Source organism: Mauremys mutica, chromosome 3 (assembly GCF_020497125.1).
Source record: "Mauremys mutica isolate MM-2020 ecotype Southern chromosome 3, ASM2049712v1, whole genome shotgun sequence".
Taxonomy (NCBI): Eukaryota; Metazoa; Chordata; order Testudines; family Geoemydidae; genus Mauremys; species Mauremys mutica.
The window spans coordinates 105,742,593-105,762,835 of NC_059074.1; the positions used below are offsets into that span (position 1 = coordinate 105,742,593).

Genomic DNA, 20,243 nt, shown 5'->3' on the forward strand with positions numbered 1-20,243 from the left:
CTGTAGGAGAACACTTCAACCTCCAAAAACTTTAACACCATCATCTTAGGACTAAACAAAGACTGTGAATGGCTTGCCAATTACAGAACCAGTTTCTCCTCCCTTGGTTTTCACACCTCAGCTGCTGGCTGATTGATCTTCTCTAGCTTGCTTCTTGCTTGCTTATATATACACACCTGTCCCTGGAAATTTCCACTGCTTGCATCCGAAGAAGTGGGTATTCACCCACGAAAGCTCATGCTGCAAAACGTCTGTTAGTCTATAAGGTGCCACAGGATTCTTTGCTGCTTACTCAAACTATTAACCCTGTACATGATAGAAACCACTTCAAAACATGGGGTGTGGGAGCACCCCTAGTTCCAGCACCTATGCTCCATAATTTCCTGCAACTGTGAAAATGGATAAAAAAAAATTTAGAAAAATGCTTTAAAATAATCAATGTTATTTGTCACAATTATAAAAAAATCGAATTCTGCCAGGCCTACAAGCCGCGTACAGAGCTATGAACAGATCCAGCGTGTGACTCGGAGCTGCCACCTGCAGAAGGGAGGAAGGCATTGACAGGCGTCTGCCCTCGTCCTGCTCCTGCACAGAGCTCCGGGTCCAGGGCCCCCGCCGCGCCCCGCCCCAGGGCCGGCAAGGACGGGACCCTACAGGGCCTGTGAATCACGTGCCGCGCAGCTACTGCGGACCCCGTTCCGACCCGCCGGCTGCACGCCCCGGAGCAGAGGTGACGCCCGGCCTAGGCAGGGCTGTGCACGAGCCTGTCAGGGGCGGGTCCCTCGCGGCGGGGGAGGGGGGCGGGGCTCCGTCTGGGCGCCTCTCAGCGCTTTGCGCACAGCGCCCGAGGGTGCAGCTGCTGCCACGAGCCCACGTTCCTTTTACCGCGTGCCAGAGCGCGGGGGACTCGCGCCCCAGGAACCCCTCCCCGTAACCCTGGCGACGAGGCTGGGTTTCTCCGAGGGACACGCGCCACAGGGTTGAGAGGAGCAAGCCCTTTTAAAATGGGGGATACTCCTGGCCCCGCCCCCACAGAGAGGCCGTTTCGGTTTTTCCTCCCTTCCGGCTCTCGCCGCAGTGAATGCTGGGAGTTGTCGTTTATTCGCTCTTCCGGCACAGGCCTGGCTCCAGAGCTGGGCGCCGGAGGCCTGCACTCCCGCTCCCACAATGCACAGCGCGCCCACCGAAGGTCGTATGAGGAGGCGTCACTTCCGTAAACACGCTGGGCGACCGGTGAAACGGGAAGCTGCGCAGGTAGGGCCTGGGCGGGCCGCGGGGGCGGGGGTCGTGGTCTGGGCCCCTGAGTGGGCGTGGCGGGGGCTGGCCCCGGAACCCTGCGCCGGGCAGGCGGTGCCGCGGAACAGGCGCAGCCGCTGGGGTCGGTGCCGTGTAGCCACGCAATGCACAACCCGCCCGGCGCCGCCCCGGCGCAGCTCTCGGGGCTGGTGCGGGCTGGGCGGGGGCTGGATCCGTGTTTAGGGGGGGGGGGCGCTGAGCGCCATTGAACCAAACTGTAAACCCGTCTGTGATGGAACCACTGCCGGGGAGGGGAGCAGTAGCACCCGTAGTCCCATCACCTATGAACAGGGCGGCCGGGTGTCTGGTTTTTGACTGGAACACTCGGTTGAAAAGGGACCTTGGCGGCTCCGGCGAGCACCACCGACCGGGCCGTTAAAAGTCCGGCCAGTGGTGCTGTGGAGCTAAAGCGGACTAGTCCCTACTTGTCCTGGCTGCGCGCCTGCACCCCGTAAGCAGCCAGCAGGTCCAGCTCCTGGGGAAGGGGGAGACACAGGGCTCTGCGTCCTGCCCTGAGCACGGGCTCTGCACGTCCATTGGCCAAGAGCCTGTGGGTGAGAGCAGCGTGTGGAGCTGAGCCGCCTGTCGCACCTGCACCTAAGAGCTGGACCTACTGCTGGCAGTTTCTGGGATGCGCACAGCGTGGTCTGTGGAGCCAAGACAGGCAGGAAGCCTGCCTTAGCCCCCGTGCTGTGCCGCTGACTGGGTGCTGCCGGTCCAACCCGAGCCCCAGCCTTGAGCCCCCCCAAACCCGGAGCACCCTTCTGTACCCCAAACCCCTCCTCCTCAGCCTGCACCCCCAGATGGAGCCTGCACCCCCCTGCACCCTAGTTCTCTGCCCCAGCCCAAAGCCCCCTCCCGCACCCTGAACCCCTCATCCCTGACCCTATCCCGGAGGCCTTATCTGCACCCCACGCTCTGCCTCAAACCCATAGTCCCCTCCCATGCTCCAAATCCCTCAGCCCCACCCCCCAGCTGCGCCCCAGGCTAGAGCCCCCTCCTGCATCCCAACCCCTTGCCCCAGCCTGGAGCCCTGTCCTGCACCCTTAACCCTGGCCCCACGCCAGAGCCCACACCCCCAGATGGAGCCCTCACCCCCTCCCACACCCCAATCTCCTGCCCCAGCCTAGTGAAAGTGAGTGAGAGTTGGAGAGAGCGAGCCACAAAGGGAAGGGGAATGTAGTGAGCGGGGGGCAGAGCCTTGTAGAAGGGGCAGGGCAGGGGGCATGGCCTTGGGGAAGGGGAAGGGGTAGGGTGTTCAGTTTTGTGGGATTCGAAAGTTGGCAACCCTACCTATGAATCTGACTTGTGGCTTTTGAGTTTGGGGTTGGGTAAATGGCATCACACCAGACATAGCACAAGACGAGCCTCAACCAACATCCATGGGCAGTGTCAGGATGTACAACTCACCCTGTGAACACAATCACACCAGAACAGTCTGTGCCAGGGTTTCTCAAACAGGGGTCGCTGCTTGTGTAGGGAAAGCCCCTGGTGGGCCGGGCTGGTGTGTTTACCTGCCTCGTCCTCAGGTCTGGCCAATCGTGGCTCACACTGGCCATGGTTCGCCGCTCCAGGCCAATGGGGGCTGCAGGAAGCGGTGCAGGCCAAGGGACTTACTGGCCGCTGCTTCCAGCAGTTCCCATTGGTCCAGAGCAGCGATCTGCAGCCAGTGGGAGCCGCCATCGGCCGGACCTGCTCCGGGCCAATGGGAGCTGCTGGAAGCGGCGGCCAGTAAGTCCTTTGGCCCGCGCTGCTTCCAGCAGCTCCCATTGGCTCGGAGCAGCGATCTGCAGCCAGTGGGAGCCGCGATCGGCTGGACCTGTGGACGGGACAGGTAAACACACTGGCCCGGCCTGCCAGGGGCTTTCCCTACACAAGCGGTGACCCCTGTTTGAGAAACCCTGGTCTGTGCCCTGCAGAACTGCTGGCCCTGCTCTCATGCCTTTTGAAGCCAATGTTTCTGTGATGGTTGGGCACGTAGTATGAACTCACAGGGACACCCCTATGCAATCAGGCTGTTAAGATTTTTCTTGTGTCCAAAGTTTCTGCTTCATCCCCAATTCCTTTAATTTTTATTAATCAATTTACAGTAATTATAAATAGTGAAAGAAAACAGCAGGCTTGGGTCAGTGCGTTATGGTGTGTCACCCCTGAGTTTCAACTAGGCTGGTCCCTTCTAAATAAAGGCTGGCCATGAGAAGGAAAGAATGAATAACAGAAACCCCAAGTTTCGCTGTAAAATGTAGGAGGAGTAGAGAAGTTTGAAGTGGCAAAGGGGACTGGCTTTTTCCGCTTCTGTTTTTCTCCATTGACAATAGGGCAGCTGTAGATGGACTATGAAGTAATGCCGTTTGTTATACTAGTTTTTATTTTACTGCTACATTTAATATTAGCTTGCTTTTATATAATGCTCATGCTGCTACTTCTATGCAGAAAGTAGAACTGGAAAGCATCTGGAGTGTGGCACTTGAACAGGCTTATTACTTTGTTCAGTTTTCTTACTCTGCTCCCATGTGCTTTCAGTGTGAGCTTTTTTTAACTGCTGAAGGACTACTTTGAGGAAGTGACAGAATTAACTAATAAAGATTGAAGAGCAGCTGTAGGGCCACTGGCTCCACCTAGTCATTAATTTCCAGGAAATGCCATATAGCAAGCTCATTATTGCTGTTATAAAATACATAGTGATGTCTTTTTTAAATATTTGGATACATATAGGTTATTTCTAGAATATTAATGCATTGTACAATACTACAATTTGCTTCAGTCATCTCTGATTATTCTACTTAGACTATAATTCAGTAACAGTGGCTGAAAGGGTGATTTCTAGTAGACGATAGTCATGTAACAGAAAATAAGTGTAGTAGAATAGTTTAGTTACTAGTGGGGCTCCAGCTGACTTGGAAGTTCTAGATTTGTGATCTTGATTTTTCTGCTGCTCTTACAGGCTTTGCCAGCTTATCTTGAAAATCAAGATTTACCTTTTTGGGTAAAGCAATTGCTGCTGATCTGTGACTAGACTCTTACACAATACGCCTGAGCATCACTACAGCTCTTTATAATAAATAACTCATTTGCCCCTTTCAATGGATATTTAACTATTTTATTCCTTCCATAAGATAAGAAATTAGTCTGAGTGCAATAGTTAACCAGCGGAAATGGAAGAAAGGAAAATCAAGAGGAGGAGCCCCAAATCATCCAGTAGTCACCCAACTCAGGTTGCTAATGCCAAGAAAAATTCTGTGCCGGTCAGTAGAAGTACAGCATTTTCAAATCCTGCACCACAAGCAAATTCACAAAGACCAAAGTTAAAAAGGTAAATTCCTAATATTCTACAAATCATTGAGGGTGGGAAAAGGAGAGACAGTTGGGATTATTGGCCTAAAAGTACACCGCTACCTTGATATAACGCCACCCGATATAACACGAATTTGGATATAACGTGGTAAAGCAGTGCTCCGGGGGTGGGGTGGGGTGGGGCGGGGCTGCGCACGCCGGTGGATCAAAACAAGTTCAATATAATACGGTTTCACTATAACACGGTAAGATTTTTTGGCTCCCAAGGACAGTGTTATATCGAGGTAGAGGTGTATTAGCTGGAGGTTAAACAGTGAACTAATGCACGTAGGCAGAGGTGGGTAGAGAATAGGGTTGAGAACAAAATTCTTAAGCAATCTTTGTAGTAATTAACTTTATCAGTGCTGCACTGAGATCTAGTGTGGAGGTGCCAATATCAGCAGAATGGCAGAGCTTGCTGAATCTGCCCCTCAGAAGTACAGTAGATTGCATTTCTCCATTGCATTTCAGGAAAAATGTTTTCCCTAGAAATATTATGTTATCCCACATGCAGGGTGTACTACTCTAGACATCTACAGTACCTGCAGCTGATGTGAGAATGGACTATAATTTATCATTGTGTGCAACTCAGTAATGTTTTAAAATACACAACAGGATTATTCCTCATATGGCAAGATATAGGGGAAATATAATCACTTTGATATTTTTATTGTTGTTAAATTTGACCTAAACTTATTTTTATATATGAATCATTTCTGTGGATGGCCAAGCTATTAGCCTGACTTGACAAGGGGTGGTCATATGGAAATGTATTGCAGTTTCTAAACTATAGTAGTAGTTGCAGGTTATATTCAGCCAACAAAACTGTATTTACATCAGGATAAGCTACTCATGGAATAGTTGACTAACAAGATTGAATTCACTTGAGTTTTCTCCACACTTGTATGAGCGTGCATTGTATGCAGAGTATTTAAGAATGTGTCTGCTTGGCTAACTTCCATGCAGTTTTATGGAAGAAAAATAAAACTAGTGACAAGTTATAAAATCTTAGCTAATGTGAATGTATACATTAGAAATATCTGTTACTGCTTTAATATCTGTTCAGTGAATGTGGTTGCCTTGTTATTTACTTCCCCACCCAGGGCCCTAATTTGATGCCAAGTAGAGTTCCAGGAGTCTGCTTCCTATCAAAGTATTGGGAAATCAGAAGGGTTTTCTTAATACTTTTAAAAGGAAAACGTGTGGATTATCCTGTGCTTTCTAATGGTAATAAGAAAGCAGATTCTTGGAGTCCTGCTTTGTATTATCAGATTGTCAAGATAGTGGCTTCACAATATGATCACTTTATATTTAGGTAAAATTTGTGATCCGCACTTTGTAATTTGATGGTGCAGTTAAGTATGTACATTCACTACAGTTGTCTTTTTAAGGCTGATTTCTAGGATAGTCCTTCATTGCACTTCTTCAGCAGGAGCAAGGAGAGGAAGGTAGTCTTGTCTGTAAAATTAGATGTCTTTCATTTCCTCAGAGGAATAAAAGAAAAAGCCAAACCTCCAGGAGGGGAAGGAAAAGGGGCACAGGCAGCTCCAATACAGCACTCTTTTCTCACAGATGTATCAGACGTTCAAGAGATGGAGAGGGGACTTCTGAGCCTTCTAAATGATTTCCACTCTGGCAAACTTCAAGCATTCGGTAAATATGTGGGTTTTCTTTACCCAGCTGTTGCTTTTATATAAGATAGCAGTTTTTTGCAAACAGATGGGCTGGTTACATAGAGATTGTCAGTCTGTATTAGACAAGAGGTTAGTCTATACTTGGTCATGATTATTTTATTGGCCATTTGAGATAGCAACCCTTTGAATCATAGGGTTATCTTTGGGTCTATGCTGTGGCAAGAAGGCCCTTTCATAGTGCCTATGTGCTAAGAGAGTGTATTCCAATTATCATGGGACACACATATCAGTTTCTTGGCTTGTAGGTTTAAAATATCAAGTTTAAAAATACTTTGCGTATGTTAAATATTAGCGGAAATGTAACCAAGAAATAAAATGCCTTTATGAAATGAAGTAGTAAATTCCAAAGTAGGAAACCAATTCAAACTGTATACCTGCTAATATTTAATTAAAATTAAAAAGTTTAAAATTTTGTCTTATGCTGGGGAACTGAATTCTGTGTTTGCCAAATTTACATCTTGCCAGAAATAGAGTTTCTATGTAGAACTTCACCTGTAACTGTTGTTTAAAGTATGATGCTATATTACTTGGTCAAGAGGTGATAGGAAAAGGGGTTAGTATTGGGTAGCTTTTAGAATCCTAGCGTAGGTTAGGCCTATTTCCTCTTTTTGGGTGAATTTTTGTACTATAAATTGATTACCGCTGCAAATTCTTGCCTATAGTCAGAATGCTGTTGCTTCATGAACTATTGACTGAGGGTCCATGAAGATGATTTTTACCTTTAGAACCTAGGCATATCATGTGACATCTCCACTCAATTCTGCAATGGAGTTTTTCCAGAACCTATGCCTCATACATGGCATCAAAGTGTTCAGTGCTCTTGTTAGGACCTAAGCCCATGGCTCTCATGAAGTGTGGTCATTAACTTTAATATGAGCAGGATTGGGTCTAATGCAATTGAAGATATGTGCTTTCATACATGCAGCCCATCTTACTCTTCTCTTTGACCTTGAAGTGGAATCATAATATTGTGTACAACAGGTGTAAGTTTCTAGGTCTCTGCATGGGGTTACAGGGCTCTTCTGCTTAATCATTCCTGCTGCCAGGTGCTTCAACCTTGCAGAGAAGTGTGGTGGTACTTTTGTAAAATACATACATTAGTTCAGGGGTATCCAATTAGCTATAATCTGGTTAAATAGGAGGGGGTTGAGCATGTCTGAGAGACAGAGGTTATGAGGTGCTAGAGGAGAAACCCCAGGAACAGCCAAGTTTAGTGAAAAAGTTTAGTCTGATGACACTTTAAGTGAAAAATAAGGCCAGGTCTAGAGATGGGGCAGAGGTGGACTAGATCCAGCATGCAGATCTTCCATTCAGAACAGGGTGAGAACACTGCACCTGTTTAAAAACTTAGTTTCTTGCTATTGAAATGATTGATATCACAAATTCAGCATGACCCAAATACAGGATCAAATGCAAGGACAGCTCTTATTTAAAAGTTACGTAATAAACATGGAAAAATAAAACTGAGTCCTGGGGAAGGTAAATGGATTTATTTCTGATATTTGACCACTTTTTTCCCTCTACTACAAAAATCCATCTACGATATACATGCAGTAGCTTAGACTTTGCTCCTTACCCCATTGTCAGACTCTTACATAACAGCTTTACAATCTGCTTTGTTCAGGAAATGAGTGTTCCATAGAACAGATGGAACATGTGCGGGGGATGCAGGAGAAGCTAGCTCGCTTGAATTTGGAACTCTATGGGGAGTTGGAAGAACTTCCTGAAGATAAAAGAAAAGTTGCCAGTGACTCCAATTTGGATAGGCTGCTATCAGATGTAAGTATAGTCAAGACAGACTGTCTTCCACTGAAGTTGCTTCACAGAACTAGATCTGGTTCAAGAACAGGATCCAGCAGTGGTATTCTTTCTATACAACTTGAAGACCTTAGGGTCTCAGGAATTTAGGTTTAAATGCGTTGAGGAAAAATGTGACTCTAATGACCTAGGATATTTCCCATATTTGCTCAGGATTCTACTTCCTCAGCATTAATTTTGGGGAAATACAAGTGCCTTGTCCATCCCTCTTATTCAGACTACTCCTTGTGGCGCCTCTACCAGTTTGTGCAGTTTAGAGCAGCCTTTAAGGTCCTGCAAACTGTTTCAGAGCTTAGGCTGATGTAGAACCAGCCTGAGCATCAGGGAGCTGAACCATCTTCCCTGTGTTCTTTCTGTACTCTGCCACACCTAGCAGAGACTAGACAGAGAGAATTATCTGGACCTATGTATTCTAAATGTATCAATCTTTTTTTTTCCTCTGGTGCCTTCTTTGATAAACAGGAAAACTGTTAAATATCCAAAATGTCTAATTTCTCAAAACTTCCTAGTGTAGAGCTACACTTGCTTTTAAACTTACAGTATTATCATGAAGGGTTTGTTTAATTTTTTTGCAACAGACCCTAAATTTGTGTTAGTACCATTTATAATTGTATTATTGACATGTTTACTTGATTAATTATAACTACAGTGTTTTTTCTCATACTATGTTCATTTATATTGCAGCTGGAAGAACTGAATTCTTCTATGTATCCTTTTTATTAAATGTCATTTTTAGTGAACATTTTTGCAATAAAAAGTTGATCAGAACCAAAATTATACTATTAAATTTCCAGAAAATACATTTCACAGTTGTTCTGTAGCTCAGGAGAGTTCAATGGATTTTAACTGTGCTCCTTTTTGAAGCTCAGGGCTGTAGTATGTCATGTTTTCAGATCCCTCTAGCTTACAGATGGCTTTCCTGTAACACTCAAACGGTAGGTTGCTGTAGATCTAAACAAAGCTTTGTGAATAGGCTATTTCTTTAAAGATTTCTTCATTAACTGTTTCTGTTTACACTTTGAAAGAAAAAGGTACATCAGACACAGATATCTAAAATTGTCATAGCTGAAGTATAAAATTTTAGGCTGGACATGTTGAGAAAAAAGACTGTTTAGCCAGTTGAGTGCAGACCTTGATATAAACTACCCACTTTGGCTAGGAACTCTGGAGCAACCACGCATAATAATATGCCTCCTAAAGTGTTCAGGAGTGGAGTTCTGTCCTGCTGATACTAGGGCAAAAAAATTCTAATATTCTTCAGTTTTCCACAACACTTTTTTGGGCTCCTGTCGAAGGAGGAAACTTGCACACAAACTTAGAACATAGATCACTGAAATATGCAAAATACAGAACTGCAGCATTACCGTTAAATGCCTAAGCATTAACAGCTGCAAATAACCAGCTAAATAACTCACATTTATATTAATGTATACATTACCTTAAGTTGTCATTTCCGTTCTTGTAAGCCTCCTAACCATTGCAGAAGGATGGTCCAGTGGTTAGGGCATCAGCCTGGGGCTTGAGACACATAGTTTAATTCCCTGCTCTGATACCTACTTCCTGTGTGAAAGTCACTTAATCTCTCTGTGCCTCACTTCCCTGTCTGTAAAATGGGGATGATAGTGTTCCCCTGCCTTGCAGGGGTGTTGTGATACAACAGTAACAAGGACCATATAAGTCAGAGGTGGGCAAACTACGGCCCGTGGGCCACATCCGGCCCACAGGACCCTCCTGCCCAGCCCCTGAGCTCCTGTTCCAGGAGGCTATCCCCAAGCCCCTCCCGTGCTGTCCCCCCCTCCAGGTGGCGCAGTTGCAGAGCCGCGGCCTGACCCAGTGCTCTGGGCAGTGCAGCTGTAATGCCACCAGCCACCGGTGCTCTGTGCTGCGCGGTAAGGGGGCAGAGAGGTTGGATAGAGGGCAGAGGAGTTCGGGTGGCATGGTCGGGGGTGGGGGGGTGGATAGGGTTTGGGGTGGTCAGAGGGTGGGGAACGGGGGTTGGATGGGGCATGGGTCCCAGGGGGCAATCAGGAATGAGAGGGAGGTTGGATGGGGTAGCAGGGGGCAGTCAGGGGTGGCGGGTCCAGGGGTGGTCAGGGGACAGGGAGAAGGGGGTGGTGGATGGGGCAGGAGTACCGGGAGGGCTGACAGGCAATGGAGGGGGTTGATGGAGTCCTGGGGGAGGCCGTCAGGGGATGGGGGGTTGGATAGGGCAGGAGTCCCGGGGGAGCTGTCAGGGAGTGAGAAGCAGGGGGGCGGGGGCGGCTAGGAGGTGGGGACCAGGCCATGCCTGGCTGTTTGGGGAGACACAGCCTCCCCTAACTGGCCCGCCATACAATTTTGGAAACCCGATGTAGCCCTCAGGCCAAAAAGTTTGCCTGTCCCTGATATAAGTAGATGAGAGAGAGAACTTTCCAAAATGTTTCATCAAGCCAGAGGCCAAGTGTGAAATATTTCAGTCCCAAAGGTGTATGTTTTGGAATTTGAGTAGGATTTATTGGAAACTGTTGTGCAACCTTACTGGTATTACGTGAAATCAGCCCCTGCTATAACTCATTTACTATGTTACAGCAGTTACAGAAATTCATGGCATAACTGTTCCTGCCCTCGCCAGAAAAAGTGGTTCTAAAATGTCTGTGCATCATTGGGCTCTAATTATATAAGCAACTGATCTGAATTAGCATCTTTTAATATAAGGATAGTATTTTAATGAGGATTTCAAATGTCCTCAAATTAGTAGTGAATGGTCTGTATTCTAAGAGACTTATTTAATACATTTTCTTATGTAAATGCACAGGACCAGGGATGTGCCCTTCTAGATACCTGCACGCCTCCATTCTTTCAATCTTCCCATTTAAGATTTAATACTCTCTAAATTTAAACTTATTTTTTTAGGCAAGGAAAATATTAAATATGTATTTCATTTTTACTATTTGCACTTTATTGAAAAACTTTGGATCAGGCTATTTTGTAATTGCAATAAAACAGAAGAGGATTAATTTATTTTTAAATTGGTGACAATGTGGTTAGCACTAAGATGACTTGTGATACTGTTTTTCCCCTCTGGCATGTAAACTTTGACCTTGTGTATAATTGCATTCAATGTGTATTGATATTCCAGCATGTCAGGCCATGTGTAATATTTTGTTCTTTTATGTCATCTCAAATCTATCATACTTTACAAACATTAAATACCAGTATAATACAGATATTCATAAGGTAAATTATCTCGTGTTATCATATGAAAACTTAATTTCTTAACTCTTTGTTCCAGACAAAAACTTCATTTAGCAGATGCACAAGATATCCCAAATACCTCCACCAGTTAAAAGTGTAGATTTTTTTTTATTTAGAGATCTCTCCAGAAGTCATGTCTTTATTTTTCCAATGGAATCTAGATTCTTACTCATTTTCCACAACAGAAAATTAAAGTGCAAATACAAGTGATTATTTTCACACATTCCTGTTAGCAGATTTGAGCACTGCGATATATCAGGGTTGGAATCTATTGATCTAACTGCAATGGTGTGCTGCTATGCTTGTTTTAATGCCTTATTTAATATAAAGTGGGGAAAACTTGAAAGTACATTCTCAGTGTTGTTCATATATCTATTGGATTTATATATGTACATATAATATGTTCACTAACATTACTCCAATTTTGACAAAGCTAGCAGTGAAGCTTTTTTGTAGCTGCCTTCCTGCCTAGTATGTAGACAATCTGCACACTCTTTAGTGTATTTTGTTCACCATTAAATTATGCCATACACTATGTTAAAAAGTGTAGCATCTGTTTAATTATGCTCAGAGAAAGAGCTCTTGTAGGGTCTGAATTTTTACAAAGTCAATTTTTTCCCTTGCTCTGTCAACCACTTTAAAATTTCACCCAGTTAGAATTAGAATACATACAGGCAGCCCATGTCATTTGGTTTTGGCAATTTTGAATTCTCAGCAATACTTAAACACTGTCACTCCATAATAAATCCATTCTATACTACTTTGCTTTCCATTAACTTCTTTTGTTTAGTAAAGTCTCCCTTTTTTGAGGGGTTAAGGGCTGTTCACTATTTTTAGTTATTTCAGGAGTGGAGAGAATAAGCAACAATAAACACTGACCTTCAACACATGCCCAGTAACAAGAGGTCTGTTCCTAAAAAATGCTTCTACTGGCAGGTTTTGTGGAGCACACGTTACTATACATATTTCAGTACTGAAGATGTTGTACTGATGGATTCACAGTTGACAAAGCAGGCCCATAGCTAGCAAGCACAAATCTACCCCACACAAAGTTCCTTTCATACAATCAAGCTGAATCATTGCTCCTGCCTTGTAGCAGCATGAGCCCAAATCCCATACAAATTGCAACATTTCTTGAACATGGACAGAGAGCCTGTGTTTGTGCAAAGACTGATTACGTGATGGCTCAAAACTTCTACCAGAGCATGTGAAAATGTGCACTCAGTGGTGCATTTGTTCTAATGTGTAGTTAAACTGTTTATTCAGATTTCATTTTTTGTGTGCATTTGTTCTATAGCAGGAGTGAAGTCTTTCTCCCTTCCCTTTTGAGTCTTCTGAGCTCTTGATCTATCCATATTACTAGTGCCTGGGATAGAGAAGAAAAGGTTCAAATTCTGTGCAAGTCCCGCTCAGAGAAGAAGATTCCATAGATCTTCATTGAAAGAACACAGTTCTTTGCCTCATGAGCTCCCACCGTTTTCCTTCTGAATCAATTGTAGCTTTGTCTGATCCCTAAAGTTCTAAATAGAAATTCCAACTCTGTGAGGAGGCGGCTTTAGATACCATAATCCCAACTGAAAGCAAGCCCAACTCTTGCACCTTCTAAGTAAAGTACTGGCATTGCCTTCCTTCTCCTACCTAGAAGCCCAAATCCCACACTAAGCCGTCAGATTCCTAGTAAAGTCCTTCCCCCCAAACTTCCCTTGTTGCACTGTGATTTACTTCACAGTTCCCTTTGTCAGTGAGACTCTTTAGAAAGAGTTTGCCACCACAGAATATCCCTAACTCCTAATCTGATGGATGTCTTCTGGGGAGGTTGTGAGCAGACTACTCCACTCCCAAGACAGTGTAGAGAGGAACTGGGAGCACAATACACTGACCACACTAGCAAAAGAAAGTGTACCCAAGGTTTTGTTAGACTTTGGTCAGCCAATAACTAGACAGTTGCTGTATGTAGGATTTTTAGCTCTAAAATTTTTTGCAAGCAGGAGTGTAGTGTTTTTATTAGAAACTATACTCTTCAAGTAGTATGTACTACTGCAGGCGATCCGAGGAATGGAATATACATACATTTAAAGGGAGATGGTTGTGATTTTTAGCTTGTCAACTTTAACAGTGTCTCTTCAGACTGCAAGTAGCAAAGAGATTTAGTAACAAGAAAATAAATATATCATAAGATGGTTGATGTCACCGGAAGGAGTTGGTTCTACTAGGGGGTTCTTTATTTCACTTACATTTACTGTTATTGTGGGCAAGCTACAGTGTAAGAATAAGTTACCATATCCTGGGCAAAATTCCAGGTTGTGTCGTTGGTGCCACAAATAAGTTATTAGCTCAGAACAAACTCTTGCCAAACCTATTACCGTTTAACTGTAGAGCTGCAAACAAAGTTAACATTTTGATCAACAGTTGAGATTTGGGAAGCAGCTTAAAAAATATCCTGCTCCTTCCCTTGTGCCCCTCAAAGCATTACACTTCTGACGCACACTTTGAATGAGATAAAGGTAGTTAGCGTTGCAACATCGTAGGAGCATGGTTAATAGGGGAGATTGGGAGTCAGTAATATAAACCTTGTTTATATTTCCTACACTGCCACTGACTGGCTTTGTGACCTCAGGGAAGTTCCTTAACTTGTGTTCCAGTTTCTCAACCTTTACAGTTAGGATAATCTTACCTAGTTCTACAAAAGCTGTGCCCATCCAACGGTCCCCACTCAGAAAGATTTCCCTAGCTGAGATATGCTGGCCTTTAGTCCTGACTCACTTGTGATAGTGGTAGGTTGTCCCATTGTACACTAGTTTGGATGGATGGTGTGCTGTAATTTGGTACAACTATGCTGCTCTCCATTTGGCCCGTCCTACACTGGGACGTACCAGTGCCATTCCCTTCTATTCAGGATTGCTGCAGCCCAATTCTGCTGTGTCACTGCCACATGTGGGGTAAAGGGCCTGTTACAGTGGGAATGCAAGAGATGGTTCCATGCTCACATCACTACATGGTGTATGGGCAGCTGCAAGTCTAGTGGGAGTGAGCAAATACTGAGATTTGAAGCTGTGCCATAGGCCCTTCCCCTTTAGGGGCGGGGCACACAAGGCAACAGTAGCCTGAGTCAGGCTCTGGCTTGGAGCCCAAGGTGTAGCTTGTTGTGCAGTTCCTATGGAGATGGGGGAATACTGACCCTCTTCCAACGCAGCAGTAATTCCAGCCTTCATTGCAGATCTCCAGCGGCTTGTTCAGAAGGAAAAGCAAGACGTATCCTCTCTGGAGGTAAACCATTCAATAGACTATGAACTCCCTGGTCTATGGGAAAAGTGGGTTGCTTTGTATTTTAGTTTTACTGTATTAATGTTAATAGAAAGGATAGAGAGTAATGTCCTGCAGGCCTGAATCATACAGGCTGCAGAGCAACAGGTGTAAAGATTTCAAAACTAAACCAAAAATGAACATTCTAGGTTTTTCATAATTCCCAGGTACTTTGTGCATGACTGATTTGTAGCAGAGGGTAGAGATCAGAACTTTAAGAGGGCAAGAAGGTTACATTCCTCTGCCAGAGAAATTCTGAGGTATTTTTTAAAATGAAAACGCTCAGAGATGAAAATGCAAATGTAACGTGCAGGCAAGCAGCATGGGGAGACAGGAGATTTCAGCATACCTTTTATAGCACAATTTAAAATACGGACAAAGTGCCATCTCATCAGTGGCTATTCAGTAAAGACCAGACATGGATTCCATAAAGGGAGAGGGGAAGGGGAATTTAAACAGACCTAACATTGGATACAGCAGTACTAGGTCCATAAACCAGAGGAAATCTGGTATCCTTACCATAATAGGTCCCCCTGTTATCAGAGAGGGACCAAGCACTGAATGAGTATGGAGAATAAACTACTCACACACAGAAATGGCAGCTTTCTAGCTTATAGTTGAGATACAGTGGTGGGCAGATGTGGGGGAAGTATGCACCACCATAACTCAACCTGTACCTAGTAAATACTAGGTAAATATTTATTTTGAAAATAAAATTCATTGGTCTCCAAGATTACAGTTCTTGCAGTTTTCATGAGTCCAACATTAATTTTAAAGGTATTAAAAAGGAATGGTGACAAGAGAATAATACAGAAGTAGACTAATTACTCAATTTATAATTTGGCAAGAACAATAGGGCAGCTACCCCTCTCTATACAACCCCCCCCAGGGAATTTGTAATGACTAGAAGAAGGCACCCACACAAGAATAGGAGCCATAAGAGTCACACCAGATCATTGGTTCATATGACAGAGGGCAGATTCCCACCTATTGAGGCAACAGAACTTTCTTCGGTAGCTTGGGTTTCTTGGGAAGTCTCCCATCTAGGTTCTTACTGACCAGTCCCAATCTCAGTTATGTGATCTGATGAAATCACAGCTCAAGCATTGGCCTGCTTATGTACACACTGATGCCCTTTACCCAGCTGCCTCATCTAAACAAACAGGTAAGATTGCAAGATATAAGATTGACAGCAAAGTATTTTTAAGACACAAACAATATATAAAATGGGCCTGGATTCAGGCTTCTGGATCTAAATACCCCACTGAGCATAGTGGGAGTTGGGAGTGGGCTTCAGATCTGAATCCAAGTTTGAATTCTACAGTTTGCACCCATCTCTACTAAGAATTAATTAAATCACATATCTCTTTAATTCACTGAATTTCTAGGGGGCTCTAACAAAGCTGGTGTAATCAAGTATCACTAATGCGATGATGACCACAGCTTACGTAACACCAAGTCCCCACACTGTTAAACAATGGCAACTAGAGAGTTTAGGACTCCTTGCAGAAAACACAGTGAAGTCCATCAGAGTGTCTTCCAGTAAAATCCAGACCACTGGGAGCTTGAACACAAGGTTCAGCACTTGGACACCTATCGCAAACAAATCATTCAACAAGCAGGTAAGTTACAGTCTGGTAGAAGTCATTTTTATAGGCTCAACTATCATGAAATGCATTGGTGCAAATTGCCACATATCTTGAAACACCCCCCCAACCCTCACTTGCACATGCAATGACAGGAAACATCTTACAATATATGCACTGATGCATGTTCATGTAAATTAGATCAGAAACCAACCTCACATTTTAAAAACATTACATCAACATCTCGTCTTTTAACTGTTGCACCTTTATTTTCTTTGGTCATTTAACAGAAATGGGACAGGGACAGACTGTTATATCTCTGTACTGTTACTGGCACAGTGGGGCTGTGGCTTCTAGGAGCTACTGCAATACAAATAAATACTAAAAATAAAACAATGAACTGCTTCCTCAAGGCAATGTATTTACTGCCATAATGTCTGACAGGAATTACGCCTGTGAGGACCAAGGACTATTCATAGCAATAAGCCCTATGGCCATTAGCAAGCACATGATTGGCTCTATAAGAGTAGTCAAGTACAATGGCATTACACGTCTTTAATTTTTTTTAAATTACAGATTTATGTATTGGTTCAATGTTTTATAAACAATTTTTCTTTTTCCTTTAATCAAATCAGGTACTGCTCTTAACTAAATGAGACTACATTCCCCAAAAGCCTCATCCCACATGAATTGCACTAGGCTTATATACTCAGAAATTGCTCATTTTACCTGCAGAGGAAAGTATAAAAGACCTTTGCTGAGCAGCAATTGAAGTAGAGAGAGTAAGAGGAAGTGGACTCTATCCTCAGAGAACAATTAAGTTTGATGTCCCTCTTGTACAGGGGTTTTGAACTAATGGAGAGTGTCATTCCCACAGAACCCAGAATCATGGAGAACAAAAATGGATGTCTGCCCTCTGTCAAAAATGTCAGTTTCAAGGGCTGTTAGAGAAATACACCAGTCCTTGGCATTGCAGTGATTGCTGCTCTAAAAATGCAGTAACTCTTCGCTTAACGTTGTAGTTATGTTTTTAAAAATGCTACTTTAAGCGAAATGATGTTAAGTGAATCCTATTTCCTCATAAGACGTAATATAAATGGGGGGGGGGGTAGGTTCCAGGGAATTTTTTTTCGCCAGACAAAAGACGCTATATACATATACAGTATAAGTTTTTAATATTTTTAAACAATGTAATACTGTACTTACCAATGATGATTGTGAAGCTTGGTTGAGGCAGGGGTGTAGCGGGGTCAGGGCACAGGGGCTTGCCTCATACTGCCCACCTGGCGCTCCTGTCAGAGAGCGGGGTTGGGGCGCAGGGGCTTGCCCCGTTCCACCCACCTGGTGCTCTTGCTGGGGAGAGGGGTCAGGTCTGAGCGGAGCAGGCCAAACAACTTTAAAAAGGAACATTGCGAAACTTTAAACGAGTATGTTCTCTAATAGATCAGCAACCTAATAACAAAACAATGTTAACTGGGACAACTTTAAGTGAGGAGTTACTGTACCTAAAACTGTACCTAAAATAGGTAGACAGTTTAACCATACATCACAGGGATAAGAACAATGAGTAAGCTTCTCCATAATGATCTGCCCTTTGGACTGCTCATTTTTGTATTACAGTCACTAGTTCCCAGAGGCTCCAACTGAGATCTGGTCTCCATTGGGTTAGGCACAGTTCAGACACTAAGTAAGAGACAGTCCCTTCCTTGAAGACCTTAAACAAAGGATAGGAAGTGAAACAGGCACAAAGAGATGAAGTGACTTGCCCAGGGTCACACAGCTGATCAGTGGCAGAAGACGTGGTAGGAATACAAGAATATAGATCTCCTGAGTCCCAGGGCTTGTCTACATGACAAATTACTGCACGAAAAGCCAGGGTGTGAATCTACAGTTTACCATGCAGTAATGGCCCATGTGATCACTGCTGCAGCACAATGCCAGTCCTAGAGTGTGGCTAGGCATACTATTACTTGAAAATGTAGCATGCTAAGCTGCACTCCAGGACTTCCACTGCACTGTAACAGTGTTGTTACCCTAAATTTTAGATGCCAGTTAAATTAGCCTACAATAGCACTTCTAATTTAATAAAAGGGTAAAAAGGTTGTGGCCAGCCTGAAAGGAATTGCCAGTGTGTTACCAGGGGGCTTGTCTCCGACCCGCAGAGGGCTCCCTGGAGCAAGCTAATCTTACTAACCACTGAAAGGACACAGGTACAGCCTTCCGCTCAAGGACTGACACACACAAGCAGAAATGATTTAAAAAATAAATAATTCTTATGTTTTCAAAAATAAGTAATTACAGTATTTTTAATTGACGCAAGAAAGAATATATAAAACATTAAAACACAGTAGAATTATATCTAGGAATGAAGTGGCACAACAAAATAAAAGACACGGACTACACAAGATATGTAGCTCATATAACAGTTACAATGTAATAGATTATCTATCTATACTGTACACACACGCATATGAGGCCCTGTATACATCAAGGCTCTAGCCTAAATACTACAATTCAATAACATATACCTCTACCTTGATATAACACTGTCCTCGGGAGCTGAAAAAATCTTACCGCATTATAGGTGAAACCGCATTATATTGAACTTGCTTTGATCCGCTGGAGTGCGCAGCCCCACCCCCTTGGAGCGCTGTTTTACCGCGTTATATTCGAATTCGTGTTATATCGGGTCGCGTTATATCGGGGTAGAGGTGTACTTAATACAACATAATATACATTACCTCTATAAATCATTGCAATATTCTAGTTTGAGAGAGAATTATTTACTTAATATTAATAGTTAACATTTAATACCTTAATATTTAACATCTAACATTTAAGCTTTTAACATCCTGTGAACTCTGGACAAGCGGTCGCCGCATGGGGAGATTTCACTCAGAACACAGGCATCCAGCTTTATTTACAGACAGACCCACGCACTCCTTAACAATACATGGAAAAATCAGACTTACACTTGTACCCAAGTTCCCTCTGTTTCATCTTAATGGTCCTTCTGATCGGTCTGTAATGATGTTAAGGATTGTCTAGGCCACAATTTTCCTAACTGCTGCTGCTGCTGCTGCTGCTTCAGGCTGCAAGCGTAGGGGCAGTTGCTGCTGGCTGTAGCTGCTGGCAGGGACTGCTGATTGTGCTGCTATGAAAGCTGTTGCTGTGGTGACCTTTAGAGTTGCTGCTGCTGCTGCTTTCCCAGGTGGCTACTTTTTGGAATTTTCTGTTGTTCTTCTCAGGTAGCTTCTGTTCTTCCACAAAGCCTCAAACCCACGACACTCAGCCTGCTAGCCCCGGGCTTTATATGCTGGTTGCTCTCTCAAGGTCTGCTTATTAGCATAATTAGCCCAGCTCAACCAATCAGCGTCTAGATATTAGAATTGCTATTTTTTTTTGTCTAGCTCCTCCCCATTATGTCATACTTATTTTAAGCTAGCTAAGCTCCTCTTTCTGACACCATCTTCGGTAGAGCTCCTCCCCTTGAGGTCTTGGGAGAAATGCTGAGTCATTCCCTATGAGTTGCTGGAACTTTCCACATGCTAACCCTGTGTCTTTCATAGAGGATTATTGCATCCGCTATTTTGGATTTCTAACTTTAAACTATCACTATTTACAGTAGTAATAGTAATCTATTTAAAGCCTTAATCTTAAAACTAACTGGTGTTTTATGCCAGTCAAAATGTTCTGATACTATCACCATCTTAATTATATCGATGGGGAAGAGATGACATTTTACAATTTTTAAACCCCTTTTTCATTTTTTCTCTGCTCGTCTCTATCAAAGTGCTGCAAAATTTTTCAAAACAGCTAAAAGCAAAATCTCTTGTTACAGTGTCTGTGCAGGACATGACTGTGGTGCAAGCTGGTATGCTGTTGATCAGGGGTAGGCAACTTATGGCACCTGTGCTGAAGGTGGCACACGAGCTGATTTTCAGTGGCACTCATACTGCCCAGGTCCTGGCCACCGGTC

The 20,243-nt window shown here is 43.8% G+C and overlaps 2 protein-coding genes across 9 annotated transcripts in view; both read left to right on the forward strand.

Annotated features, from left to right (window-relative positions):
* Positions 1-1,027: 1,027 nt before the first annotated feature.
* Positions 1,028-12,630, forward strand: CCDC28A (coiled-coil domain containing 28A). Its single transcript, XM_045011333.1, has 6 exons — positions 1,028-1,254; positions 4,413-4,609; positions 6,119-6,282; positions 7,948-8,102; positions 8,826-8,848; positions 11,413-12,630. Exons 2-6 carry the CDS (start codon positions 4,452-4,454, stop codon positions 11,465-11,467), a joined length of 555 nt encoding a protein of 184 aa, XP_044867268.1. The 5' UTR covers positions 1,028-1,254; positions 4,413-4,451; the 3' UTR covers positions 11,468-12,630.
* Positions 12,631-14,507: 1,877 nt separating this feature from the next.
* ECT2L (epithelial cell transforming 2 like) overlaps positions 14,508-20,243 on the forward strand; it is a 58,892-nt gene continuing 53,156 nt past the window's right edge. For all 8 annotated transcript variants that reach the window (XM_045011734.1, XM_045011735.1, XR_006578482.1 and 5 more), the window contains exons 1-2: positions 14,508-14,642; positions 16,067-16,300. In XM_045011734.1, the coding sequence (XP_044867669.1) occupies positions 16,109-16,300 (192 nt within the window). In that variant the 5' untranslated portion in view covers positions 14,508-14,642; positions 16,067-16,108. The remainder of the gene's footprint in view (positions 14,643-16,066; positions 16,301-20,243) is intronic.

Coding starts and splice junctions, on each gene's coding strand:
- CCDC28A (XM_045011333.1), top strand. CDS start 4,452: ATGGAAGAAAGGAAAATCAAGAGGAGGAGCCCCAAATCATCCAGTAGT. Junction 4,610..6,118: donor CAAAGACCAAAGTTAAAAAG/GTAAATTCCTAA, acceptor TCATTTCCTCAG/AGGAATAAAAGAAAAAGCCA. Junction 6,283..7,947: donor TGGCAAACTTCAAGCATTCG/GTAAATATGTGG, acceptor TGCTTTGTTCAG/GAAATGAGTGTTCCATAGAA.